This window comes from Chelonia mydas, chromosome 1 (genome assembly GCF_015237465.2).
Source record: "Chelonia mydas isolate rCheMyd1 chromosome 1, rCheMyd1.pri.v2, whole genome shotgun sequence".
NCBI lineage: Eukaryota > Metazoa > Chordata > Testudines > Cheloniidae > Chelonia > Chelonia mydas.
The window spans coordinates 175977670-175997038 of NC_057849.1; the positions used below are offsets into that span (position 1 = coordinate 175977670).

General features: G+C 39.5%; 1 protein-coding gene across 9 annotated transcripts in view; it reads right to left on the reverse strand.

Moving 5' to 3' along the window:
* ROBO1 (roundabout guidance receptor 1) overlaps window positions 1-19369 on the reverse strand; it is a 1017416-nt gene that overhangs the window by 375607 nt on the left and 622440 nt on the right. For all 9 annotated transcript variants that reach the window (XM_037906016.2, XM_037906009.2, XM_043538384.1 and 6 more), the window contains one exon: window positions 993-1319. In XM_037906016.2, coding sequence (XP_037761944.1) covers window positions 993-1319 — 327 coding nt within the window. The remainder of the gene's footprint in view (window positions 1-992; window positions 1320-19369) is intronic.

Here is a 19369-nt window from a genome sequence, read left to right on the forward strand (position 1 = left end):
CAAAAAATTTGCCAGCCCCTGTCTTAGATGTTTCATATATGGGACTCGACCTTCAAGTCCTGGCAGAGTGTACATCAGGAAGCAGAAGGACTTTCTGCTCCTGTGAAAACATAGAGTGGAAACGAAGCATGGACACTAGGACCAAAAAAAGGGGCATGACTTCCAGGGCTGTTAAGCAACAACAATTTCCATAGACTTCTATAGGAGTTGTGGATGCTCATCTCAGGGGCGGGGAGCGGGAGGGGGGAAGAGTGTGTGTGAATATCAGGACTCTTATTTAGGTTCCTAAATCTGACTTTCACTGCCTAAATATCGGAGTTTGAAATTTCTGACTTAGGTATAGTCCTCCTCACTAAGTCTCAAGACTCTTTCATGCACAGTCACTTTTAACTCTGTTCTCCAGAGCAGAAAAGGGGCATGTTTGAAGGGACACGTGATGAAATGTAAATGAACAACAAACCTATCTGCTCCTGTCTTTGGCCATATGCCTGCTATTAGCCAGAGGCAGCTGATTGGCCACGCACCAGCACTCACTTGAGCAGGACCGGTTTCTCTTGTGTACCCAGTCATGCTAAGTAATTTTTTGCCTTATGTTTATATACACAATACTTTGCATCTGTGCTTTGCTACATCAAACCTTTACTCTATCACCAGTAATAGTAAACTGCATTTGATATGATATGTAGTGGAAAAAAGTATCAATAATCTTTGAATCAGGCACGCAACATTCAACAGCCAACAAAAAACCAGAACTTCATAGAAAAATAAAGATTCATCTGGCCAACAAGTCCAAATCTCCAAAATCATCTGCGTTTCCTTCCCATATATTTGTATGTAGTACAAATAAATTCAACTACATAGTTCCTACCTTTATTTTAAGTCAATTTTTTGTCTCAGAGAAAGTTGATGATTTTTTTCCTCTTAAATTTCCACCGTAATAGCCAACATCAGGACAAGTGACTATTCATAAAAAGGTGAAAAACTTTACTTACTTGCTACCTCCAGCGATGCATTATGACTCACAGCTTCACCAAGGTAATTCCTTGCAACACAGACGTAGACTCCTTCATCTGGTCTACTTTTGCGTCCATGTACTATGCGTAAGAAAAATAAAGATCCGCTGGGCAGCAACATCCGATGGGAGCGAGGGTCATCTTTGTCAGTTTCAACTCTTTCACCCCCTTTATACCATTCAATAGTTGGGGTTGGCCTGCCTTCAGCCTTACAGTTCAAAGTTGCTGGTTCTCCTTTTGAAACAATTAGATCAGATGGGTGCTCAACAATTCGAGGTGGGAAATCTTCTTGACGGAGACGGGAACCTATAATATAAAGAAACCAGAGTTTTCTTATTAGATCATGATTATACACAGTCACTGATGGAACCCAGCATTTTGTAATATGACAATCTGACTGTTAATTCACAGTGGTCAGGTATTAAAGATAATTAATGAACAACTCAAATTTAGCTCAAATTTTTATGGATTTCAATACGAAAGTGCTTTCCCATAATTGAGCAAATTAAGTAGGCACTGGGCAAACAACAGTCTTCTGATATCTTATTCATGTATTGAAACAACTAAGTTATTAATTCAGATCTACTGTTTTACAGTACGAAGATGAAAAACCTTTACAGATACCAGGGAGTCTTGGTAAGAATAGTGTTGCTCTGGGCATGAAGAGTAGATTTGAAGCTGGCCTGAGTGGCAAGCTGGAGACTCCTCAGTTTTATGCAAGGGCATTAGAGTGTAACATCTACTGACCTCAAAGATACTTTCTTTTACTTGTACTGTAAACGGCTTTGGAGACTGACTAGGCAGTGCACTAGGAGCATGAGAAACCAGATCATCATGGAATGAAAATACCTCTCAAAAACCTTCTGTGCCAGGAAAACTACAGAGAAGGTAATGTCAGTAAGGACTATACTGCAACTCATTACAGCGTTGGGGTGTTTATTCCCTCATTCTCTATATCACTCACCCTAGGAACTATTCCACCATCTGACCCAAAAGAACTGAAAGTTGTGAACTAACAAATAGTTCTTATAGAGGATGACAAAATTCAGAACATCATTGCACACTCTCATATGGCCAAGAGCAATCATAACCACCTGTTAGACAGGTATATACCACAGGAGAACAGGACAACATACATTAGAGAGCCCTACATAACATTCATATATGAACCATTCTACAGTATAGACGTGAGACTACAAAGGTTTCCAGATTCATAACTGCATTCCCCTCCTCACAATTTTCTTTATTTCTCTCTTTATTGATATACAACTTTACCACAGTGAAAGTTAGCCTCTGGAGTTAATAATTCTTGATAATTAAAATGTAAAAAGTCAAAATTCTCTATTATTAGAGTAGTAATGTGTATTTTGAATGGCTATGAAACACAATAGATAGAAATATGTGATATATTCACCACCAGTTACAAGACCATGAAAGTAGTGTGGAAACTGAGAAGAGAAGGATCCCAGAGAGAGTGCTGCTTTCAATGTAAACACAAAAATAACTGTAAAATGCAGAATTTACATGCAACGTTTATTTCACACTCTCCTCACCTCAGGCTAATTAGTGTAAATTAAATTTCACACTAATTAGCCAACAGTTAGTGCACAGTCCTAAGACTGGGGGCTTTGGCTGACTGCATTAAAAATAGATTTGCACTCTTTAGGTAACGCAACAAGATAGTTTTCTATGAACTCGTGTGATCAGTAAATACATATCAACTCAACCACCAATCAAATGTGCTTTGTGGTCCTTTGATGAATGGCACTATAGTATGTTCATATGTTCATAGAAAATATTTGGAACATATTTGCATTAGGATTACAAATTAAGAAATTAATTAAAAGTATTAAATATAAAAATATGTTGAGCCTAACTATACCAGAAAATTCCAGTTGGATAAAAGGATCTTTAGCTTATTTGCTCACTTCTGCAGCCACTCATTTCTGTTCCAGAACCAAAGAGCCTCCCAAACCTATGAAACCTCAGCAAGAAAAATAAGCTCAAAATTTATTCTACATAATTTTTACATACAAAGGCTAAGCACAAAAATATGATGAATGTTTAAGGAATGAAAGGAGAATGGAAGTCAGAAAACTCCCGACTTCTTATCCAGTTTTATTACTGGTTGACTTTGAACAAGACACTCAGGGTATGATTGTGACGAGTTCGGTCACAGAGACCCCTTTGGGACTGTCACCTGATGTCCTGAAACTACCTCTGAGCCCATTTTTCCTGCCAGCTTGGGACTCCAGAACCCTGTCTTGTTGAGCAGACATGCTACTCCACTGAAACACAGACCCAGGTCTGAACCATGCCCCCAAAGCTGCAGGCTTTAACTGAAAACCACTCAGCAGGTATTCCTGTCTCCAGCTTCCAATGGGATCCAAATCCCAAATAAATCCATTTTACTCTGTATAAAGCTCATACGGGATAAACTCATAAACTGTCCACCCTCTAGAACACTGATAGAGGGATATGCACAGCTGTTTGCTCTCCCAGGTATTAATCACTTACTCTGGGTTAATTAATAAACAAAAGTGATTTTATTAAGGATAAAAAGTAGGATTAAAGTGGTTTCAGGTAATAACAAAGTACAAACAAGACAGAACAAAGTAAGTTACCAAGCAAAATAAAACAAAATATGCAAGTCTAAGCCTAATACATTTAAGAAACTGAATACACGTAAATCTCACCCTCAGAGATGTTCCAATAAGCTTCTTTCACAGACTAGACTCCTTAGTCTGGGCCCAATCCTTTCCCTGGTACAGTTCTTGTTAGTTCTAGCTCGGGTGGTAATTAGGGGATTTCTCATGACTGGCCTCCTTTGTTCTGTTCCACCCCCTTTTATAGCTTTGGCCCAAGGCAGGAATCCTTTGTCTCTCTGGGTTCCCACCCCTCCTTCTAAATGGAAAAGCACCAGGTTCAAGATGGATTCCAGTATCAGATGACATAGTCACATGTCACTGTAAGACCTCATTCTCCATTACCCACAGGCTGGCCCCCATGTCCACAAGAAGGCTTCAGATAAATAAACCATCTCCAGCCAACTGTCCTAGTCAATGGGTGCCATCAAGATTCTAAACCACCATTAATGGCCCACACTTTGTATAATTACAATAGGACCTCAGATTTAACTTTATATTTCTAGTTTTAGATACAAGAATGATACATACATAGAAACACAATGAACACGCTCAATGGATTATAAGCTTTGTAATGATACCCTACAAGAGACCTTTTACATATAGCATATTCCAGTTACATTATATTCACATTCCAAGCATATTTTCATAAAGCATATGGAGTCCAACTTCACAATGTCTACACTGTAATTAGACACATGTGGCTGGCCTGTGCCAGATGACTCAGGATCATGGGGCTTGGTCTGCATGGCTAACTGTGGTGTGGACGTTCAGGCTTGGGCTGGAACCTAGGCTCTAGAAACCTGCAAGGTGGGGGTGTCCCAGAGCCTGGGCTCCAACCCGAGCGTCTATACCATAATTAAACAGCCCACAGCCAGAGGCCTGTGAGCCCAAGTCAGCTGGCACATGCCAGCCACAGGTGTCTAACTGCAGTGTAGACATATCCTCCGAGGCAGAGCACAGAACTCACAGACCTGGGGTTAAGATGGCCTTCAGTCATTGTTGAACCATCCAAATTCTGGACTCAAAAAAATACAGCTGTGTTGGTCTGTGTAAATTATGACATGCCCCTGGAGCTACTATATGGGTCACAGAATCTCTACAGTGCTACACCCACACCCTTGATACACATCTGCTGGCCCTGCCCCTGCCATATTTCCCACACCACAATTATAGGGGATCCTTGGAAGACAGCCTTATAGCTATTTCCACAGTGCCTGGGCTGAATCTTCCCCCAGCCAAAACTGGAGACTCTTTACTCCACTCCAGCCCTTTTACCTAGGAGCCAAAGCTGGGGGAGGGAAGAATCTCGCCCCTGAACTTTAGCCCGTTTGCAAAGGAATTCATATCTCCTGTATCCCTTAAGGAAAAAAATAGAAATGAGGGATCAAAATAAGGTAACTGTAACGCTTATAAAGCATTTAGAAGATCTAAAAATGCTAAATTTATGTATTTGAATGTATTATATTTTCAAGTATTTTTTAAAAAGGCAAAAGCTTGCATAGATTTTGGGTACATTACCTATTCTATATTTAATGGATTACACTAGTCAGCTAATTTAAAAATTACACATAATACCATACTCAAGCCTTCTTTATTATCACTACCAATAAGGCCCAAGATACAAGAAAGCAAGCTCTCAATCCAAATATATTCCATGCTCTTCTTATGCACTGTCCTTTACCATAAGCAACAACAGTGCAAACACCTCGCTCAAAACTTTCTTGAAAATTGAGACATTCTGATTTCCTGTGGGGGATCAGGGTAGAGGGGGAGGAGAGAATCTCACGTGAGGTCAAGTTCTCAGGAAATTTTAAGGATTTTCATGTATTCTTTACACTTGTTTGATGGGTAATAGTAGAGAAGTTAAAATGACAGAACCAACCATTAACAGATTTCTATGCTGATGCTTTATAAAGTAACCTTTTTCTGGAAAGTTCCTTGAAGCACAAGGGGACAAAAGTTGTAGGAGTAGCTGACTGACACATAGTGAGCATTAACAGCAAATTTAGTGACAACTGCCTGAGGAGATAAAACGGCCTTGACAACAAAGTTATAATCTTTCTGTGTATCTGCATACTATTTTTTTTAATCTTTCTTTTCCTTTACCCTTGTTTTTTAAGCTCCATTTATGTTTTATTGAGTAGAAGCAGCTTCAATTATCAACATAAATCTTACAGTGGGCACCAATCCTGTAATTTTCGTGTCAAAAAAATCTACCCCACAAGGGATATTTGGTAAATATAGAAGCACAGCACCTATTAGTCGCACATCATATCTGATGCTAAATGCACAGCTGAGCTACATTTTTTTCCAAATCAGACCGTACTGGGTTAGAGGCTCTAACCGACTTGCGTTCCCTACTCTAGTATCACTTAAGTCCTATATCAGAAGTCAACAGGTTGCCTCCTATTAGAGTGAGCCATACTGATTTCACTTTCACACGGCTAGTTAAATGAACCATATTATGAAAAATCATGTTTCCAGTTTATTAGATTGTACCACAGCTATTTTTACAAGAATTCAGCCCTTGGGGAAAACAGATGTGAAGAATCAAAAGGAGGATCACAAGGTTAGATAAATACTGTTAAGCTCCTTAGGGCAAATATTGCCTTTATTCTCTCCTTAATGCACCATCAAATCTATTGATGCAATATACAAATATGAAATAATACAAAATAGATGTTTTTCCTTCCTAAGTGTAAGCCAATCTGAAAAGTCTTGATATCAAAACTAAATGTTATCCAGTTCCAAGTCCAGACCCAAAACCCCGCTCACCCACCAAAAAAACCCACAGCACACACAACCATATCACCATGCTCCTTATGTCTCCAAAAATGGCTCTTTGACGCATGAAACAGCTCTAAGTAAAGACCATATCTAAAACCTTCCCAGAAAAATTCTGAAACTTCAATTAAGATGCATAAAGAAAACATTTCCTCCAGCTAAAGATCCATGAGAGAATCCACCCAAATCCTGTAAAAAGCTCCTGATGTAACTGACTTTGGGACTTTAGGAAGGTGCCTGTAAAAACCTGCTGGCCCGATTAATTCTTCCCGTTTCATAAACCGAGCATTTAAAGTGAAATGTGTTTACTCTGAATGAAGTATTATTTTTCATTGAGAAGATCAGATCTGAACTGCTGCTATTTATGGTGTCTTGTGTTCTTTATACAGCAAAAAGAGGAATTTGGACAGATGAGAACAGAAGATCATCATACTGAAGAAATTGTAGAGCAGTCCCATGCTATCATCATTGTCAGTTAGCCCAGAGAGGTAAGGATAAGTAAAAAGCTTGGTCTTTTTTCAGAAGACCAGATCTCTCAATGTTGTGTCCATCAGACCTCACCCAAGTGACCATCCTGAAGCGCTCAAAGATACTCAGTGTTGTAACTCTGTAATATACTCTTCCTCTTCACTTTGAGCATGGGATTAGAGTTATATGACTAACTGATTTTTTGCTAGCCATGTTGAAAATTTTCAAATTTTTCCATGAAAAAGTAAAATCATTTCCTTTTAGGCTTAACCGTTTGTTTCATCTGTGAGCCTTTCTGAATAAAATGTAAGTACATTTCAAAATGAAAATTAATTTCAAGTGGAAAAAAGTCAAATATTTTGTTATGAAAATTTTTGTTCAGAATTTTTCTTTTCCTTTTTTGATGAAAACTATTTGGCACAAATTCGCAAAATGTTTCAGTTGACACAAATCTGCATTTTTTTGGTAAAAACAGTTTGACACAAAAAAATTCACCCAGCTCTCGTTAAGATTTGGTATAAACACTGGTTTGTGCTGTATACACTGCCTGCTTTGATAGGATCACATGGATTTGTTAGGAAAGGATAAATTCTCTTTTGGGTACTATGTATCAGATAATATCGCCTTCAATATTTATTTTGTTTTATTTAAAAATCCAGAGGTCTGGCAGGTATACAAAATATAAATATAAATTTACACAGTATGTAGATTGGACCACTGTACCAAAATAAAAGCAAACACCCTCAAACTAAGACTCTCCCACCATTCACCCAGTATCTGACCACAGAAAATGCCTGGGAAAACCACGGAGGTTTTGAAGAAGTAAGATGTAATCAAGAATTCTTAATAATATATTTGCATTTATTTTATAAAGCAAAACAAAAAATGAAAAGAAAAGAACCATGAATAGATTAAAACAAGCCAGGAACTACCCTCTTTACTTACTTAACCACATGGCTATAATTGTATTTAGGAAAGCTAGGACATTCATTCTCCCAGGGAAAAAAAATCTGCCACCCTTACATTGAGCATTAAATTGCTATGCAACTACTCTCAATAAAAATCAATGGAACTACACCAAGTAATGCACTACACAATTTGAATCCTACTCTAATCCCATCTGAGTCTCCTCTGCTTATATGGAGACAGACACAGCTGGCGTGGAAGAGTGTGACCTTTACTTTTCCCTTTACCTCCCCACCCCCTGCCCACAACGGGCCTAACAAAGGTAAATTGCATACCTCCCCGATAACATCTCATGGGATTGTTTCAAATGCATAATGTAATTGGACATATATTTAGGTTCAAGGGAGATTTCCCAACTGACACTGCTGTGTACTTGGGAGGTCTGTTTTTAGACTCTCAAAGGGCATGTCTACTTTACAATCAGAGGTGTGATTGCAACTCACGGAGGCATACCCAACCTTGGTTTACTCTAGAAGACTCCAGTGCAAGCTGCATAGGCCCACACTCATGTTCCTACCCTGCCCTGGCATCTACGCTGCCATGTCTTTACTGCTATTATTAGGTGGAGCGACACAAGCTGCAATCATACCTCAGACTGCAATGCAGGCATACTCAAAGTCTGAAAAGCTAATTATCACATTTTGTTCCCTGCTGGTTTTCAATAGAATCAACCCCCAACACACCCACCTTCTTCAGCATACTATTGTCAGCGGAACTGGACTTGGAAAACCAAAGTGATTTGGTTCAGATGGTTCAGGTCCAAGTTTCAATTTTATCAGAACCCCCTAAATTCTGTTGCGGGGTTTGAGTGATCCGTTCAGATTATGGCCCACCTCTGAATGTCAGCTATATTACTGAAACCCACTGTTGGAATAGGAGTCCACAACTTGAAAGTCAATATGTCTCCTCCAACAGCTAGATTTTCTTCAGAAACAAGCAGATTTAAAGTGCTAATCACTCATTATAAAAACTTAAGGGATACATTGCAAGGGATAAAAACGTAAGGGATACAAAAACTTAAGGGATACATATCTGTCATAGGAGGAGAATTGAAGGAAAAGCAAAACATGGAGAAAAATGGAAACTGGGATCAGTTATCTACTGCTGTCATAAATATAAAGGGAAGGGTAAACACCTTTAAATCCCTCGTGGCCAGAGGAAAAACCCTTTCACCTGTAAAGAACCTAAGATAACCTCACTTGCACCTGACCAAAATGACCAATGAGGAGACAAGATACTTTCAAAGCTGTGGGGAGGGGGGCAAAACAAAGGGTCCTCTCTGTCTGTGTGTTCCCTTTGCCGGGACCCGAGTAGGAACGCAGCTCAGAACTCCTGTAAAGAGTTAGTAAGCAATCTAGTTAGATATGCGTTAGATTCCGTTTTGTTTAAAGAAAAGGAGGACTTGTGGCACCTTAGAGACTAACCAATTTATTTGAGCATGAGCCACAGCTCACTTCATCGGATGCATACTGTGGAAATTGCAGAAGACATTATATACACAGACACCATGAAACAATACCTCCTCCCACCCCACTCTCCTGCTGGTAATAGCTTATCTAAAGTGATCATCAAGTTGGGCCATTTCCAGCACAAATCCAGGTTTTCTCACCCTCCGCCCCCTCACAGACAAACTCACTCTCTTGCTGGTAACAGCCCATCCAAAGTGACCACTTTGGTGATCCAAGTGAGAGAGTGAGTTTGTCTGTGAGGGGGCGGAGGGTGAGAAAACCTGGATTTGTGCTGGAAATGGCCCAACTTGATGATCACTTTAGATAAGCTATTACCAGCAGGAGAGTGGGGTGGGAGGAGGTATTGTTTCATGGTGTCTGTGTATATAATGTCTTCTGCAATTTCCACAGTATGCATCCGATGAAGTGAGCTGTGGCTCACGAAAGCTCATGCTCAAATAAATTGGTTAGTCTCTAAGGTGCCACAAGTCCTCCTTTTCTTTTTGCGAATACAGACTAACACGGCTGTTACTCTGAAACCTGCCATTTTGTTTAAATGGCTGACAAAATAAGTTGTGCTGAATGGAATGTATATTCCTGTTTTTGTGTCTTTTTCTAACTTAAGGTTTTGCCTAGAGGGATTCTCTAATGTTTTGAATCTGATTACCCTGTAAGGTATTTACCATCCTGAGTTTACAGAGGTGATTCTTTTACTTTTTCTTCAATTATAATTCTTCTTTTAAGAACCTGATTGCTTTTTCATTGTTCTTAAGATCCAAGGGCTTGGGTCTCTGTTCACCTATGCAAATTGGTGAGGATTTTTATCGAGCCTTCCCCAGGAAAGGGGGTGTAGTGGTTGGGGGGATATTTTTGCGGGGGGGGGGGGATCTTTCCAAGTGGGCACTTCCCCTGTTCTTTGTGTAACACTGTGGTGGTGGCAGCTTTTAACCTAAAGGCCAAGTGCCCCAAGAACCCCAACAGATTACAGTTCATTGCACCGGAATCACACCAGAGGTCCTCAGGCCCAGATACCCTCAGAGCAGAGGGAAACTGAGTGTGGGCGGGAAGAAGGTCACTGTGTGGAGGGACACCGGAGCACAAGTGTCGGCTATCCATGCTTCCTTAGTGGACCCAAATTTTATCGACCCAGAGATCCAAGTGACAATTCAACCCTTCAAGTCCAACTCTTTCAATTTGCCTACAGATGTGGGGACCTGCATGAAAAAACCCCTAAGCTTATTCTTATCAGCTTAGGTTAAAAGCTGCCACCACCAAAGTGTTACACAACGAACAGAGGAAGTGCCCACTTGGAAACGTGTCTGTTTTGAACAGCAACTATTCCAAAATCTCCTTTCAAAATGTAGTAGTCTCCCATCCACCACAGTAGACAAAGAATGAAGGAAGAATAACTACACATAAGTCTTCAGATTTTTCCAAAAAAGTCAGATCAGTAAGAACAGCAGCTTCGCCTTTGGAACTGCTTCTCGGCATGAGTACAACAGCCTGGAAGAACAGCCAAAGAGTGTGTGGAAATTGCATTTCTGAAACTCTCTCCTGCAAGAGTTTTTTAACTTGTACCACCTGAGACACAGAGACAAAAGTATTTTTCCACATAATTGACCACCAATCAGTCCTTGTTTAGCACCTGAAAAATTTCATTTACTGATGCAGTTGCCACCTAGTTTTGATAGGTGACTACCAATATATATCTTTTTATCATAGTCCTGCTGCTACTTCTATGATTGACTCCTTAAGTACTTTAAAGGGACACTGCTCACATGAAAATCAGCGCAAAGCCCACCTCAGGGAGGTTGCTAGATTCTTGTCACCCAGCAGACATTTTAGATAACTAGAGACAACAGGAAATTGGATTGTAACACAATTGGATACATACATCTATTAATGCCAAGCAAGGAAAACAAGTTATTGGACTCCATTTTTAAGATGTGCTTAATGACATGATGGGTTAGCCATTAGGAAATAGGTCCAATCCTTCTCAATCTCCTAGAATTTTTTTTTTTTTAAAAAGACAGCAACTAGACCCTTCAAAGTATGAGACAGAACTGGGAGGTGCACCACTGCAATTTCTAACAACTGATATACTGGCAACAAAATGTTCTCATATTTTTTGAGTATTCACAGGAAAAGAAAGAAGAAGCTACTCTGGGTAAAAGAAAACAATATTGAACTCTAACGGCTATCCCTTCCCAGTTGGTCGCATGCAAAACTTTGAATAAGTTCCCTGAAAACAGAAGTCATCATCTTTAAGTATAAGCCAGGAGGATTAGATCTTTATATCAGAAAGATTTTTTTTTCAGTTGGTTTTGGCTTTTATCATCGGAGAAGTGAGAAGATCAGCAAAAAAGAAGTGTTCTGCCTACAACCTCTGTAATTAAGATATGACTCCTGTTAAAGGACAGTAAGTCCAGTGGGAAAATCTCAATTTAAAAAGTGTATAGAATGTAAAAGGATCCTCTGTCGGTCATGGCTTCTAAAGCTGGTTGAAGGAATATTTGAAAGGTCTTCCTATCAAAAGTTGGCTGCAAAAGGTGTCTTATGCAGTGAGCTTTTAGCTAGTCCTTTAACTTCATTTAATTGTTAAACTCAAAATTTGGCTGCCTCAGACTTTAAACTTCAAAGCAAAATAACCAGTTTCCCACTGCTTAACTGAAGATACGGACTGACAGTTAGGCCCTGACCTGGGCCTGGAGCTCTGGGCTAGGACCCTCAAGCTCCTCATCTCCTGTCCCAGTTTCACCCACAGCTGCCTGTAGTAGAAGCAGGCATACCTTCTTATCTTGCCTGATAGGCTACTGCCTCCTCCCAGCACTTCTAGCTGCTGGAGGACTGAGACTTGTTGGTACCTGAGCTTCAGTGGCTTTTCTTGGCAGGGAAGGGCAAGGAGAGAGGTAGGCAGCATGGACCAGAGAAGGTCTGTAACATCCAATCACGCTTTCCTAATTTAAAAGGTAACCCTAAAGCGTGTTATGTTGCTAAGACACCATGACCTAATTATATTTCTGTTAGAGCTACCACACTATCTGAAGATGTCAAAAGCAAATCGCTTACTGTATACTTGTGGCTGAAAAAACTAAGAAGTAACCACAGGGAGTCTGAAGTTGCCTCTGCTATATCTGTCTTTTCCCTGAAGCAAAAGATTGTCCGTTCCCGTTTAAAAAACCCCTCAAATCTCCAAATCCAGACTGATCCTGCTGCCTGGCATTTGCACTGAGGAGACCAGAAGCCCAACCATTCAGTGTTGGAGAAATTCAGATCGCACAATACGCTAAAAGTGATTGTAATGTGGAAAATAGTAGGGGAAAGCAAAATTATATGAATCAGTGAATTATTTTTTTGTACAGTTTTGTTGCTCCCTATTCATTGTCTACATCACACTAATTTTGAGGATACGTATCAATCTCATTAGTGAGCAAAATCTGGCCGCATTTTGGTTCGCAACAGTCTATGCATCCTTAATCAAACTAAATTTTAGAAAGAGTATTGAAAGGTTTAATTTGGGAACTTTCAATATTTTTAGTAGTATACCCTATGTAACATGAGTGAAAAATTGACAGAAAACAGGCTGAAGAGACACTAACACTCTGTGTATTCACTCTAATACAACAATAAAACATATTTCCCAGAAGCAATTAAAACATTCTAACTCTTTGAAATTATCACATTTCATGAAGGAAAAACAAAACAAAAACAAAAAAAAAAACCCCAGCACCGTCAACATGGCAACCAGAAGATATGTGCTTTAATTTTCTATGAGAATCATCGTCATCAGGTCAAATCCCAAAGGGATTTTGCCTCTTTGCAGATTGGAGGCCCCCTCAATTGTGCTTGAGCAAAATGATTAAAGTAATCTAGGTGTATACTCAGTTTATGGCCATCACTGGAAATATTATTGCACCACTGAAGCTTCCGGCACCCAAAATTGCCAGTTCTGTAGTAGCATTCCTGGTATAATCACTTCAGAATTCTTTCAATCTCATAATACTTCCATTCCAAGAAAGCCACCCACACCGAACCAGTGCTAACTGAGGCACTGGCTGGGTTCAGTTTTGAATATCTTCATTTCTGATCTTGTCTTGCTACTTCATACATTCATAGATCCTAAGGACATGGTGATCATCTAGTCTGATCTCCTGTATAATACAGGCCACAGAACTTCCCAAAAGTAAATGTGGCTATGAAGCAACTAAGAGAATTAAAAGCATTAATCCTGTGTTTTTCAATTTTCTTGTCACCATTTCCTAGCCAACCCACTTCCGAAAAAGCACAGATCTCAAAGTTCAGGCTTTTCAACTGCTTGTAGGATGGCTTTAGCTGTTTTGGATAATGTTTAGACATTCCAGGCATCAACTTTACATTTGCCATCAGCATGCCTAAATGGCCCTTTCACAAGGTTTCATTGGTCATTTTCACCGCAGTGGTAGGGAAAAACAAACACACACCACTGGCCATTTCAGCTACAAAGACAATTGACCTGATTCACTGTCAATACCTTCATGACAAGAACATACCAACCCAGGAGAAAATCCCAAATTAAAGGATCACCATACCAAGCCAATCTGTAACACTGCCTTTGAACAAATCACTGAGTCTCGAGAAAGTTACCTTTACTGTGAAGCTCTGCTACCATAATATAGGTTTGTACTGCACTTAGCAAAAAAGGACTTTGATTTGGTTGGCCACTTGGTATTCCCAGAATATAAATTTTAAACAACATTAATATTGGACTTTGTTATAGGCTGATTTTTACTGAAAACTACCCTGTTAGCAGGGGAGGATCCTAGTAAAAATGATACTGGGTTTTTTTGACCCAGTGGAGCAGCCCTCAAGTAGCAATAATTAAAGTTTGGCAAAAAACAGACAAGTCTTGAAGGAAGGGAGCCAAAGTGTTGCAAAGCAGAGGAGAACCCATGAACTGGAGTAAAGGAATCAAAAGGAGCAGCCAAACCTAAGGCAGCCTGGGGTTGTTGTTATTTTGGAAGTACCCTTGTGGTTTAAAAAAAAAAACAAATAAGAGATTCCAGAAGAGCTGACTTTATTTTGACTTTGAGAGGATAGTTTTATTTGGAGTGGGCTGGGGTTTTCAGCTGCTTACAGGCTGCTTGTGGCATATGAGGCCATTTTACTCCACAGTTTGTCATGTACATCATTTTGGAGAAAAAACAAACAGAACATACAGACACTTTCTGAGCTACAAAATTTTCTCTTGGATGTTCTAGCCCTGTGTACTCATAGTTGCACAGTAAACGTCAACTATGCTTCTTTCAGTACTATGTATACTGGTTGTGTTGTGTGGATGCAGATGGGGCGGTGCTAGGAAATCCGTGCAGATGGAAAATGAGGAGTCTGAGCTCCTGTGAGTGGCTGTGTGTTTTGGACATTATTGTGTGTGCTAGTTATGCTGATTTGTTATGCACCAGAGTGTTGTGTGGATTTGTGTGGGTGGTGAATGAGGGCTGTGTGCTGCGATCAGGGGCAATGTGTATTTGGGATTATTGTATATGCTGGTTGTGTGGATAAGTGTGTTGATTTGTGTCTAACGTAATAGAAAAAGCAGTTTTTAAACCAAGATCAAAGCAAATGACATTATAACAATTTTATTAATTACTTTATAGTACCCAAAAATGTGCTTGGTGTTCCACTGAATACTTAGGGAAACTGGATCCTTTACCCAGAAGAGCTTATCATTCACACGCCTCTATCCCACAAGTAGTCAGGCTTGAAGTCAATGGGAAGACTCTCCCGCGTAAAGTGAGGCATATGTGGAAGTGACTGTGGACTGAGGCCTAAAGTTTTAGGTGGGACACGATGAATGAGGGGAACAAACAAAAACTGCCCTAGACATTGCATGAAGAAAAAGACCAGGAATGTGATTTAACTAGACTGCAACTTTATTAAGACAGATAGCTGGAACTATTCATCAATAATTTGTCCAGCACAGGTTAACCTTCCTATTGTAATTCATTCAATCTGGTGGATGGCTGTTGTCAGCTCCCCTTCCTATTTATCTATTCCTAGCACTATTTTTAGGACCCCATCACGCCCACCTCACGCAAAAATATTAAGGGGGCTGTCTCCTCACTGCACCAGACATTCCCTACCTTCTTTAGGATCCTTTCTCCTAATCCGCTTCCAATTACAATTTCAATTTTTCAGGAAATTGAAGCCCTCATTTTATGAGTACCTGAACTGGAGATCTACTAAACTATGACAAAATTAATTTTATAATCTAACTTACTTACTGGAGACCTGGCCAACCAGACAGTGAGAGAAAATTTCTTGCTAGCCCCAAAAGGCAACCAGCATGAGCCCACAACAAGATCCAAAAATACAGTCCTATTCAAAGGGAGTGGTAGGGAGCTTTATTTCCCAGTGCAGGATAGTGTCTATGGGCAGGGCGAAGGGCTTACGAGCTATCACACTGGGTGCCAGGAAGTCAATAGCCTTATGTTCCACTCTTCTGTACAACCAATGAGTTGCACAATCCCACTCCTCCTCTTCTCCTGAAGCCAATAAGGAAAGGGATGTGCATGCTACAATTCTTAAAAAGGTCCAAGAGTTCTTCCCCCACACCACCACCGGCGCAGACAATGACATTTCTTCCATCACCTCTGAGGTTGTGAAGGGCATTATATCAGTGTAGTTACTCAGGGCTTGTCCTCACTATGGGGGTAAGTCAACCTAAGTTATGTTACTTCAGGTACATTAGTAACATAGCTGGAGTCGACGTAGCTTAGGTCGACTTACCCTGGTGTCTCCACTGCTCTGTGTCGACGGAAGACGCTCTCTGGTCGACTTCCCTTACTCTTCTCGGAGTGCTGAAATACCAGGGTTGACCAAAGAGTGCTCTGCGATCGATTTAGTGGGTCTTCACCAGACTCACTAAATCGATCCTTGCTGCATTGATTGCAGCAGCATCAATCTCCCTGGTAGTGGAAACCAGCCCTCAGGGTAGACACATGGAGATCTTGGTGGTTCATTTAAGAGTATAATTTGTTTTTAATATTAAAAAAAAACAAGGAAGGTCTGAGAAGCCCAAAAGAGTCCTAGACAATTATTCTATCATTTTAAGACAAACTTCAGTTTGTTTCCCTGCAAAGGTAAATGAAATGTCAGAAATATCATCATGATCCTAAAGTTACATATTAACAGGATGTGAGCATCAGCACAGGAGGAAGTTAGGATTTAGAAGTTCAACTGCCTACATAATTAGGTAAAGGATAGTGTCAGATTAAAAACCATTAAGTGGTCATATCTCCTTACTTCTGTTAATATTTTGGAGCTATTAAAAATTTGGATTTAATATAATTCTGATTTTCCTTTCCTTCTTTATAATGACTTTACTTTTGGCCTGGCACTCAGTTTGGATAATAAGAATAGATTAGACAGTTTCAGTTCCTGCTTTTTATTGTACTAAACACAATGTTGCCCTGTTTCAGCTGCACACACAATAGTGGAATATTTAAATCCAAAACAAAATGCTGTTTTCACTGAGTAGTTTCAAACTGCATAGACACCTTCCTACTAATATTAGTTAGTGGGCTTTTTTTAAAGATGTATGTAAACCTAAATTTTCAGCAACATTTTAAAATCTATCAGTACATTAAAACATCTTTCCAAAATTATCTCAATTCAAATCTAAAACCGACTGACTAAATTATGTAGCATGAAAGATAAAACACTTTTAGTGCAGAGCAATAAATTTCCATCATGAGTTCTCTGGTATTTGAAAGGAAGAGGAAAAAATCGGTCTCTGATCCCACAAGCCTAGAACTGAAACATCTGTTGGATACATAAGGATATTATAGGCTAAGTTACAAAGCAAGGGAATAGTCCATTGGTCAGTGCACTCTCAATGAAGAGAGGTTTTTGTTTATTGGAGTAAGCCGAAACTAATATAGTATTTTCAGAAACCTTATAAAATATTATACTAGCCATAAAAATGTTGGCTAATCACATCCTTTGAGGATATATTTCAAATTACTTGTATATTAAAAAGTCAAATTGTACAGCACAGCAATTAGCACGGATATGTATTTTATACTGAATGCAGATGGCTGCCTTTTGAGGGAGAGGGGAACAACTAGGATAAAACTGTTTTACCATTTTGATAGTGTGACATGTAAAGAGATCTGAACTTGCACACTACAATGGAATTCCATTTATCCAGTCCCCCTCACCATCCAAACCTTCTGTTCTAGTGAGCTGCCAATGCTGTCCCCTCTTTTTCTGACACCTTGACTACTGACTTCCAGCTATCTGAGCATGTTTGTTGTCCCCCAGCAGCTCAGAAAAAACAGATTAAGAAACTGAGGAAGCTCTTTAAAGATACATCAGAAACTTACAGCGAAAATTAGGAATCTTCTCCATATCCAGCTCTTTTAAACCCATCTATTTACATCTCTGTGGAATGCACAGATTAAAATGTTAACAATTGATTCACTTGCTGAAGAAGTCAGTGTATCATTTGAAGAAAGCAATTTCCCCACACATCCTTAAGCATACAATAGTCAATAAGTTCTTAGAAGACTATCACTCAATGAAACTGACCTCACCAACTCAAAGCATGCAGCTGATATTGTCAATATCAAAGCTTTTAGTCTCTCTCCCTAAGCAAGGCAACTGAAAAGCTAGCTCAAAGAACATCTCCAATTTTGTCAGGCCTCTGCCACTCTTTGGATCCTTTCCAACTGGATTTTAGACTTGGTCATGGCACAGAGATGGAGCAGATCATGCTGATGGAACATCTCCTTGAAACAGGACGCAAGAAAATATCCACACAGGATATCTCAGTAGCATTCAGCATATTCAGCCAGGAAATACTGCTGATGCACCTCAAAGTCCTAGCAGGACAGAAAGGAATTACATTGATCTGGTTCAGATACTTATCATACAAGTCTTAGTGGGTCATTATGAGTGGGTATACCTCTGCATCTTGAGCGCTGCAATGCTCCACCCTTTTACCGCTCTCCTAGCCTATCAATTTAATATTTTCATAAAATCACTGGGGAAAAAAAAAAATCAGGAAACAGAGGCTTAAATTCCAGCCATGTGGAGAAACCACCCAGCTCCATCTTTTAAAAAAGACCACAGTGCAGACTGCATCATCTTTCAGCTATCCAAATATTGAAGCAAGATCAGTACCTAGACGAGACGTTGGCTGACACTAAATCCAGCTAAGGTGAAAATGATTACAGTGGAAAGAACTGAGAACTAACCAAGATCATATTTTCTCCTGTCAAGGGCATCTATCCTCCAATTACCTACAGGTTCCATGTATGTTAATGGGAGGGGAAAAAAAACAAAAAGTGCATTTTTACTTTATATAACCTCTGGAAAGCACTCAATTACCACAGTGATGAATACAATATCTGGACAGATAGACCTTGTACAGTAAGGTCTTCAGAGTTTTTGACCCAGGCATATACCAGGAATCACCCAAATCCATTGCAATTTTGCTAAACTGGATTCTAAATTTTTCCATGATCTGTGCCTCTCCCTTATAGAAGGGAATTCTACAGTACACTCATAGCCAGATATCTCTAGGTAGTTAGTGATTTTGTTTAAAAAAATGTTTTTATTCAGTGATTGTGTTAAAGTAAAAAACAACAAGTTTCAAATTGAATCTAAGGCTAAAGCTCCTTCAGTAAAGATGCTTTGAACTTTACGCATACTAGTGAGATTTCTTTTAATACCCATTAATATGTGCAAAACTTATAAACAAGAAAAAAAAAACGTGCCCACTGTACACACTGGCAAATCAAATCTATCTATATTTTTCCCCAGAGAGATATTAAACAAAGACCAATTTATCAATTGCTTTCCTGAGTATTCATGGCAGTTCTCAGAAGACGTGCAGCTAATTGCTTAAGTGTTCAGCAGTCTATTTAAACATCCAATATGAAGTTTTTAAATTGTACTATATAATAGTCGCACTCAAGCAAAATATTTAAAAAGCATTGGTTTTGGTGAGTTATTAACTACTGCAAGACGAAGTACTGAACCACAATTTTAACGATCGTTG